This window comes from Arachis duranensis, chromosome 10 (assembly GCF_000817695.3).
Source record: "Arachis duranensis cultivar V14167 chromosome 10, aradu.V14167.gnm2.J7QH, whole genome shotgun sequence".
NCBI lineage: Eukaryota > Viridiplantae > Streptophyta > Magnoliopsida > Fabales > Fabaceae > Arachis > Arachis duranensis.
Window position 1 is genome coordinate 25,767,657 of NC_029781.3, and position 9,661 is coordinate 25,777,317.

General features: G+C 34.4%; 1 protein-coding gene across 2 annotated transcripts; it reads left to right on the forward strand.

Moving 5' to 3' along the window:
• The first annotated feature begins 338 nt into the window (after positions 1-338).
• LOC107469676 (WUSCHEL-related homeobox 5-like) lies at positions 339-1,772 on the forward strand. Of its 2 annotated transcripts, none has more exons than XM_016089053.3 (2): positions 339-728; positions 1,500-1,772. In XM_016089053.3, exons 1-2 carry the CDS (start codon positions 365-367, stop codon positions 1,715-1,717), a joined length of 582 nt encoding a protein of 193 aa, XP_015944539.3. In that variant the 5' UTR covers positions 339-364; the 3' UTR covers positions 1,718-1,772. The 2 variants fall into 2 exon arrangements, with proteins under 2 accessions (XP_015944539.3, XP_015944540.3); XM_016089054.3 differs by having other exon boundaries at positions 1,503-1,772.
• The last annotated feature ends 7,889 nt before the right edge of the window (positions 1,773-9,661 follow it).

The window sequence follows — 9,661 nt, forward strand, 5'->3', positions numbered from 1 at the left end:
TAGTATTTAAAGTTTAGGATTTATAATTTTAAAAAAATAAATACTTTATAAACATTGATTGACACTGAAAAAAGATTAATTTTTGAGTTGTGCACTTTTAAATAAATAATTATTTATAAAAAATTCTAATTATTTCTTATTTCATAAAATAATGTTGAAACGAGTTACTTTTTATGCTCAAAACTCAAAAGAGCAAAAAATAGTATTGAGAAATAAAAATAAATAGAAAGAAAAAAGAATAGGAAAAAGACAAAGGCAGTAGTAGTAATCTGATTTGCAGAATAGATTATAAATAATGCAGACGGTCCGAGATCTGTCTATCTGCTTCAGAAGACAAATTGAGAATCATCATCATTTGAGAGTAATGGAAGAAAGCATGTCAGGCTTTTGCATAAGCGACGGAAGAGGAAGTGTTGCTAATAACAATAATAGTGGCGGAAGTGGAACAAAGTGTGGGCGTTGGAACCCAACAACCGAACAAGTGAAGGTTCTGACAGAACTTTTCAGCTCTGGACTCAGAACTCCAAGCACCGATCAGATTCAGAGGATCTCTAATCAGCTCAGTTTCTATGGCAAAATTGAAAGCAAGAATGTCTTCTATTGGTTTCAGAATCATAAGGCTAGGGAGAGACAGAAAAGAAGAAGGCTTTCTTTTGATCATGATCATGGAGGTGGTGGAGTTGGAGATAATCATAGCACCATCAATATTAATCATTCTTCTACACAAAGTAAGTATCATACATATGTCCTCTTTGATTTTTCTTTTTCTTTTTTTTGTGACTATGTCCTCTTTGATTTAATTTGTGTTTTTGTATTTTTTATTTTTAAAAATTCTTGAAAAAAATTAAAAAAAGAAAATAAAAGTTAAATATTTTTATTGTATTTTTATGGTTTTTATTTTTATTTTTTGAAAAATACTAAAAAAATCAACACTTTAAGTTAAAAAATTAAATAATTGACTAATATTAATTCAAATGAAAAAGGATAAATGCAAGAAAAAAAATACTAGTCATATATCATTTTTTTTCAATATAATTTTGAAAATGAAAATACTGAATATATAAGCAGAATAGATATTTTATTTGATTTTTTCTTTTATCACATTTTTTCCAAATTTGTTTTGGATCAAAAATGATGGATAGGATGAAGTCTTCTTTTTTACTATTTGAAAAAATAATGGTGACATATTATTCATCATTTTTTTACACAAAAGCTTTAGAATTATTTGGAGATGAATAGTAGTATATTTGGTTCTTTTGTGTTTTTCATTTAAGATTTATGTTGTAAGATTTGATAAGTTTAGGAATAAAAATAAATGTTTATGCTACAACTACGAACTAAAAAAATTCTATTTGTATATCAAATTTAGTCTCTTATTTTTTAGGCATCTAATTTATAAGTATTAATTTGATTTTTGGATTTTTAAAGGGTTGGCCTAATATATATGCATATCTTTGATGGACAGTCCACTTTTTTTTCACTCAATTTGTTTCTTTAAGCAGGTTTTGCACAGCTGTATTCAGAATCAGAGAAGGTGATTGAGACTCTTCAACTATTTCCATTGAACTCCTTTGGTGAATCAGAATCATCAGACAAGCTGAGTAGTAGGGTGCATGCAAATGATCAATGCCGGGATAATAATAATTTGATGTTCTCTTACACCATGGGGGAACAAATTGATCACCCTCCATTAGACCTTCGCTTAAGTTTCATGTAATAAATTAAAACATTGGGAATCTCCTTTTTGCTGGTGATTCATGATGATGGGTGCTAGGGAGAAAAAACTGTTCTTTTAAATAAATTGAAATTATTGTATTATTATTACTTGATGTTATAGGTTTTAGCATAATTTTTTCTTTTTTTCTTTTTTAAAAAAGAAGGAATGGGATGAGGTTATGATGGCAGATTTCAAAAAATATGCATCTTAGTCTTCAAACTATTGTTTTTAATATTTACCTAGCGATCAGTGATAAGTCTTATTAGTTGCTTCTAAATTAAATTAACATATTAGAAATTCTTGGACATTCTCCTCTCTGCATGCATGATATTACCTAGTTCAACCTTTTTAATTTATTTTATTTTAATTTTGTTGCTTCTCCGAGTATATATACTCTGTTGATTTATACTTGGATGTTATGAAATGCTTGGGGATTCTAATTCGCATCCTTTCATGAGAGATGTCACGCACCTTGGAATGCAAAAAGGATATGTAACAAATTAATGAGTCATGCCTCGGGTCTTCCTCATATCTTTGAATATAATCAACCATATACCCATATACATATGTGTATAATTAAATGGGAAAAAGATCCTCTAAACAGAAGAGAATTGTAACGTAGTAAAGTAATGAATTTGTAATTTTTATTATATGTAAATTTTATTACTTCAATTTAAGGATAATTAAATTATTTTTTTATTTTATTAATTTTCTCATTTTAAAAAAACTTAATGCATTAAATAAGTATGGTAAGGTATCTAATTATTCAAGAGTATCCTAATATGATATTTAAGTTATTATTAATAGAAATATTTAAATTTTTTTCTTTTAAAATTTTTTAGTAATGTTAATATGTGTTGTTGGAAGTTTATTGTAATTTAAACTTCTGTTGTGGTCTAATTGTAATTATTTATAAATTATTAATGACTTAATCTTATTCGTTAATACTAATGTTTGATGGACGCATTAGATTTAAAGGTAATAACACATATAAATATGGTCCTCTTTTTGCCTCTTTTTTTTTTGTGACTGAACATAACACAAAGAAAAAAGATCTAAGAAAAAGAGTAGTACTCCTCTCTAATAATAATGTCTAAATTATTAGGAGGCATTAACCACTCTAGATACACCTGCTTGTTTAAAATAGCAGTCTTAGCCATTAAATCAGCCGCTCTGTTTGCTATTCGCTGGATGAACAGTAAAGTAGCTGTCCAATTGCGCTGGAGCATTTCTTTGATTTTGTCAAGCAGATCATAGTCATTCCTAATCATGATTATCAGTTTCACATATGACCTCTTTGCACTCGCAATCCCAAGCCATAACAAGCCCTTTCCAAATAGCATGAAGCTCACAACAGAGAACACTAGAAAGAGGTATACTGGCAGAACAACCTTTTATCCAAATTCTCATGCTGTCTCTAATAATACATCCAAAGCCAGCTAATTGCTCATTTTCAAAAACGCTTGCATCGCAGTTCACTTTACAAACATTCATTGGAGGTGGTTCCCAGTTATATTTCAAAGAAGAAGGAATAATATGTTTTTGGTTGATAACAACATTAGAGAAATCTCGAGCAGCATGTTTAACTAAGTGAACAATTTTCTCCTTATTCCATGGATCATTTTGGTGGAAGATGTCATTGTTCCTATCCCTCCAAATCCACCAAAAGGCCGCTGCAAAGAGAAACTCATTTTTGTTGAGGTTAGAACGAATCCAAGCCACAAAATCCAAACTAGAGTCCTCAACAGTCATTCCCAAATTTAAGCTAATCTAAATCTGACGAGCTTTTTGGCAAGTCCTAAAGCAGTAGTTAATATCCTCTAGAGCAAGATAACATCTCTGACAAAAATCAGAAGTAGAAAGACCTCTTTGAAACCGGTAACTAGCTGTGGGAACTTCGTTGTTGAGGCAAAGCCAGAGCAGACACTTTATCTTCTCTGGTATTCTCAAGCACCAAAGCCAAAGCCAATTTTCATTATCATTCCAGCCAAATTTCTTCTTCAATAGCCATTCATACCCGCTTTTAGTCGAGTAGGTGATAGTATTTGAGTTTGTCTAAAACCAACCTGTTTTATCTCCTGCCTGCTTGACGATTAGATTTTTTGACGGTTTAGAATTTCACAAATGAAATCTCGTCGAAGTATAGTCTCTAAACCAACAATAATCCTCTCATACAAAAATTTGTTTGTCACAAGTACAAACCCCTAAAATCTATAAACCGAAGTATTTAAACCTCGGGTCGTTCTCCCTAGGAATTGTAATGAAGTGTCTTGTTATTGGTTGTGAATTATATTTGGGGTTTTTAAGCTTTTGGACAAGAAATATAAATGGCAAAGAAAATAAATCTAACAACTAACAAAGCTCTTGGCAAGATATGAGAACTAGAAATCCTATCCTAGTTATCCTTCTCAATTGTGATGACAAATTGTCCATTGCTCCCACTTAGTTAACCTCTAACCATGGAGGAAAGTCAAGTGGATGAATCAATTTGATTCCTCAAATCCTAATCAACTCCTAAAGGAAAGACTAGCTTTAGAGGCATTCAAATCAATTAGCAATCTCTCCAATTATCAATCAACAAAGGAATTAGATAACTCAAGAGTTACTAATTACCCTACCTAGGCCAAGAAGAACAAAATCTACACTAAAAATAAAAGAGACATTTCAACAAACACATAGAGTGCAATAGAAGTAAACATTATTAAATGCAAGAATTAAAGGAATCTATAACTACAAAAAAACAAGAGATCAACAATAGAAAAGCAAAGAAGAACAATTATTATGAATTACCTCTTATTGAATTGGAAGAATGTAGAAAGAACAATACTAGATCTACAACAAAATATAAGAACAACATAAAAGAGATTACACCAAAAGAATAGGAGAAGAATGAATGTAACTACAAGGAATTGAGAAGATAGAAGTAGAAGAAGATGAATCTAAATCTAGATCTAAGAACTAAACCTAATCCTATTCCTAATTCTAGAGAGAAGTGAGAGCTTCTCTCTCTAGAAACTAATTCTAACTACTAAACTATGACTAATTATGACAAGTATGTTGATTCCTCTTCAGTCCTTGGCTTAAATAGCATCAGAAATGAGTTGGATTGGGCCCACAAGGCTTCTAAAATCGCTGGCCACGTTTTACTTTAAGTGGACCATATGGCAGCAACGGCGCGTGCGCGTACTTTGTGCGTGCGCGCCACCATACTTGTAGCAACTATGGCAAATCTTATATCGTTGCGAAGCCCCGGATGTTAGCTTTCTAACCCAACTGGAACCGCATCATTTGGACCTCTGTAGCTCAAGTTATGGTCAGTTAAGTGCGAAGAGGTCGGCTTGACAGCTTTCCGGTTCTTTCATTTCTTCATGAGTTCTCCAACTTTACATGCTTTTTCTTCATTCCCTTGATCCAATCTTTGCCTCCTAAATCTTAAATCACTTAACAAACATATCAAGGCATCTAATGGAATCAAGGAGAATTAGATTTAGCTATTTTAAGTCCTAAAAAGCATGTTTTCACTCTTAAGCACAATTAAGGGAGAAGTTATAAAACCATGCTATTTTATTGAATAAATGTGGGTGAAAGGTGATAAAATCCCCTAAAATCAATACAAGATAAACCTTACAAATGGGGTTTGTCACTGCTTGATAGGATCAAAGAGCAACAAATCAAGTTTAACTTCTTCCGGAATCATTGTGCAAAGAATATCCCACCGCCAATGCCCATGGTGACAGACATCTTCTAACTTCAAGTGAGAATCAGAAATGTGCACAAAAGGAACCAAAGGAGCTAGCATTCCACATGGTCGCCAAGTATGATACCAAAAGGATTGAGACATCCTGCCTGTACACCAATCAAAACCATCACGAAGCTTTTCTATTGTCTTATAAATCGCGCGCCAAATGCTTGAAACATTATTAGAAAAATTGGGTGAAAAGCAAGAACTCCCAGATAAATATTTTGCCAACATAATTCTTACCCAAAGCTTATCTTTATTATGCAATAATTGCCAAACAAGCTTTCCGAGTAAAGCAAAATTTACACATTGGGTATCTCTAATTCCCAAGCCTCTATATTTTTTTGGAGTGACAACTTTGCTCCACTTGACCAAATTTAAGCAACGCTCCCCCATCTTTCCCTTCCATAAGAATTGTCTAAGCACAGAATCAATCTTTTGATAAACCAAAGTACGAAAAAGAGTCACTTGCATCTGATAAATAGGAAGAGAAGAAGCAACAGATTTAATTAAGCAAAGCTTGCCTGCTCTATTAAGGAGCCGACCTTTCCAACTAGCCAGCCTATTTTTGATCTTCTCTAAAGAGTCCGAAAAAATAGATCTAGCAGCTCGAGGATGATTAAGGTTCACCCCCGAGTATTTGCCTAGGTCACTAGTAAAAAGAATATGAGAAACACCAGACAACATTTCCTTCCTTCTATTAGAGATATTTCTAGAATAAATAGCTTTAGATTTTTCAATATTAACCTTCATGCCTGAAGCTTTACAGAAAAACTCCAAGGTGTGCACAACATTCTGAACTTGACTTTTCTTTGCTTTTACAAAAAAGGAGGTCATCTGCAAACATCAAGTGAGAAACTCTAGGTCCTCCTCTAGAAACAGCCACACTATCCCAAATACCCTCGTCAACTTGTTTGGAAATGAAGCACACCAATCTATCTATGCACAAAACAAATAAATATGGAGAAATTGGATCTCCTTGCCTGAGCCTTTTGCGAGGTTGGAAGCTGTCCAATCTATTCCAATTCCAAAGGATGGAAAGATTTGAGGCCTGAACACAATTCATTACAAGCCAAATAATTGGAGAAGGAAAGCCAAAAGATTCAAGAGTGTGCTCAAGAAAATTCCAATCAACTCTATCATAAGCCTTTTCTAAATCAATCTTAAAAGCCATAGCTCCTTTTCTAGACTTTGTCCGCTTAAGAAAGTGAAGAACTTCTTGGGCGACAATAATATTATCAGGTGCTCCTCTACCATGAATAAACCCTCCCTGAGTTGGGCTAACAATCTCATCCAAAAATGGTCGTAATCTATTAACTAGCACTTTAGTCACTAGTTTATAAATTACATTACAAAGGCTTATTGGCCGAAAATCCTTCAATCTAGTTGGAGGGTCGCACTTAAGGATAAGAACAATCAAAGTTTCCAACAAAGAATGGCTTAACGTCTCACCTAAGAATGCTTTCTAAACAGTACGCCATACCTCATGACCCACCACATCCCAATATTCTTTGAAGAAAAAAACTTGAAAACCATCCGGCCAAGGAGCTTTGAACGAGCTCATATTATCCAGAGCTTCTTTAACCTCCAACATTATTACTGGTTTAGACAAATTATCACAAGCATCCTAGCTAAGAGATGGCATAGGAATTTCTTCCATGAAATTAAACTCAACAGGCTCAGTAGAACAAAAAATATTTTTGAATAAATGAGCAATCTCCCTTTGCAAAACTTCCAGATCATCAGACCAAGACCCATCACTGACAAGCAACCCATGAACCTTGTTAGATTTTCTTCTAAGGATGGTTTGCATATGGAAAAAGCTAGTATTTCTATCACCATACCGAATCCATTGATCTCTTGACTTCTGGTACCAAAACAATTCTTCCTGGGCCAAAACTATATTATACTCAGCTCTCAATTCTTCCTCTTTGTGCTTCAGAATCGGATCATCGTCAGCTTCTATTTTCCGTTGAATACGATTCAAATAACCCTCCAATTCCATCTTTTTAATAAAAATATTGCCGAAGACCGTAGAGTTGAATTCCAACAAAGCTTCTTGGACCCCCAGCAACTTTCTATGGATGCCAAAGTCTGTACTATCCCAAGATTTCTGAACAATGGCCTTGTAATAAGGATGCGTTGTCCATGCCGCTTGGAATCTAAAAGGCCAGTTTCCTTTTTTGATAGGAACTCCTTGACATCAGATAAGTAGGGGACAATGATCAGAGTGGGAATGGCTGAGAACTTCAACAAAAACTTCTAGAAAAAGAAGGTGTCATTCTGTAGTACAGCAAGCTCTATCCAATCTCTTTGCAATTTTTTTGTTTTCTTGAATTTTACGGAACCAAGTAAACCGTCTTTCAGAGGTTGTCAGATCAAAAAGATCACAAGAATCTAGAGTACTTACAAAGATACTACTGCGATTTGAATAGAAATTACCCCCCTTCACCTCATAAACACTCAAAATATCATTAAAATCCCCAACCACCACCCGCGGGTCTTGAATGCACAAACCAATATCAAGTAGATGACTCCATAATTCTACTCTATTAGTGGCTTGAGGGCTACCATAAACCGCACTGCAGATCCATCTTTGCCTACCACCATCAATTTCCAAAGTTACACATTGATTCATAGCCCAAAGAATTTTACAAGAAAAATTTAAATTAGCAAAGTGGAACCAAATTCTTCCCTTGTGTCCAACAGCATCTACAATCCCTACAGGATAATAGCCTAATCTCCCCCAAAATTCTTTCATAGTTTCAAACCCAATATGAGTTTTCACCAAAATAAAAAAAAGTTGGTTAAAATTTTCGTACCAACTCCTTACAGTGTACCCGAGACATCTTATTTGACGCCCCCTAACATTCCAACTAATAATATTTAAATGGTCACAATCCATAAAAAATAAATTAAATAATTGGAATGTTTAATCATTCTACCTCACGTTGATGGACCCCTGTCTCCAAGTGTCTCCTTATGGACTTGCACCGCAGAACCATCATTCTTCTGTTGAGGTTGGGTCTCCAAGTTTGTTGTTGCACTAACTTTATCAAGCTCTTTTTGTACTCGAGAGTCCATTGACAATGCTTCAATAGGTGAGTTTTGAAGTGAAATAGAATGCTGCCTTTTGTGCCATGCTTTAAAAAAGGGAGTACTTTGATCCTTGAAAGCCACCTGAGTTGTTCCCAAAGAGCCAAGCGTGGATGGAGGATCTTTCTTTTCCTTAGGCCCCACCTTTGCATTTGATAAGGACTTCACCTTATTAGACCCAAAAGAAAATTTCTTACTCACCAAATTGGAGCATATTGCTACATTGGCTTTTTTTGGCACCACATTGTGGCCTTTACCCACTTTTTCCTTGCCTTTTCTACTAACTGTAACCCATTCACCTTCTTTTGCACGAGTATCCCTTTCTATACGTGAGTCTTGCAAATTATCATGCACAAGATCTGCTGCAACATGCTTCTCCATAATTGGAATTAATTTGGCATTAATTTTAAATTCAAAAGTTAAATTTTGCTTTTTTTTACTAGGATTTGACTATCTTCCACCATTTTCTCGTTGTTATCTACACGAAAAAGTGACGGCAAATTTTTCTCCTTCACCGTGCTTTCCTTCCCAATGCCATTGTTGTTCTCTTTCGCACATTCTCTTGTTACATGCCCAAAGCAGCTACATTTTTCACAAATTAAATTCAAGTGCTCATATTGTATGTCATACATATGACCATCAACCTGAATTTTTTTTATAACTAAAAGTCCCAAGTTAATTTGCACAAATGCTCTTGCATACTTTCCCCTCTCTGCAGACTTGGTGGCTAAGTCGATGCGGATCGGTTTGCCAACAGCTGACGCAATCATTTTCATGGCTCTCTCTTGATAATAGTTAATGTTTAAACCTGTGATTCTTATCCAAACCATGGTAGACCCAACAGTATTTTCACAAGGTCTGAATGAAGAACTCCAAGGTTTAACCGCAACATAGCTTCTAGTAATCATCCACGGTCCTCCAAGGAGAACTTTCTCTCTATCCTCCAAGAGATCAAATTTGACTAAGAAATAGCCAAAACTGACATCTAGTACCTCATATCCTCCTTTGGTTCTCCAGACACCTTTAAGCCTGTGCGTGATCGCTGTATAGCTAAATTTTTTTCCAAAAACTTTGATCACGATGGCATCTTTGTAGAGCTCTGCCAATAT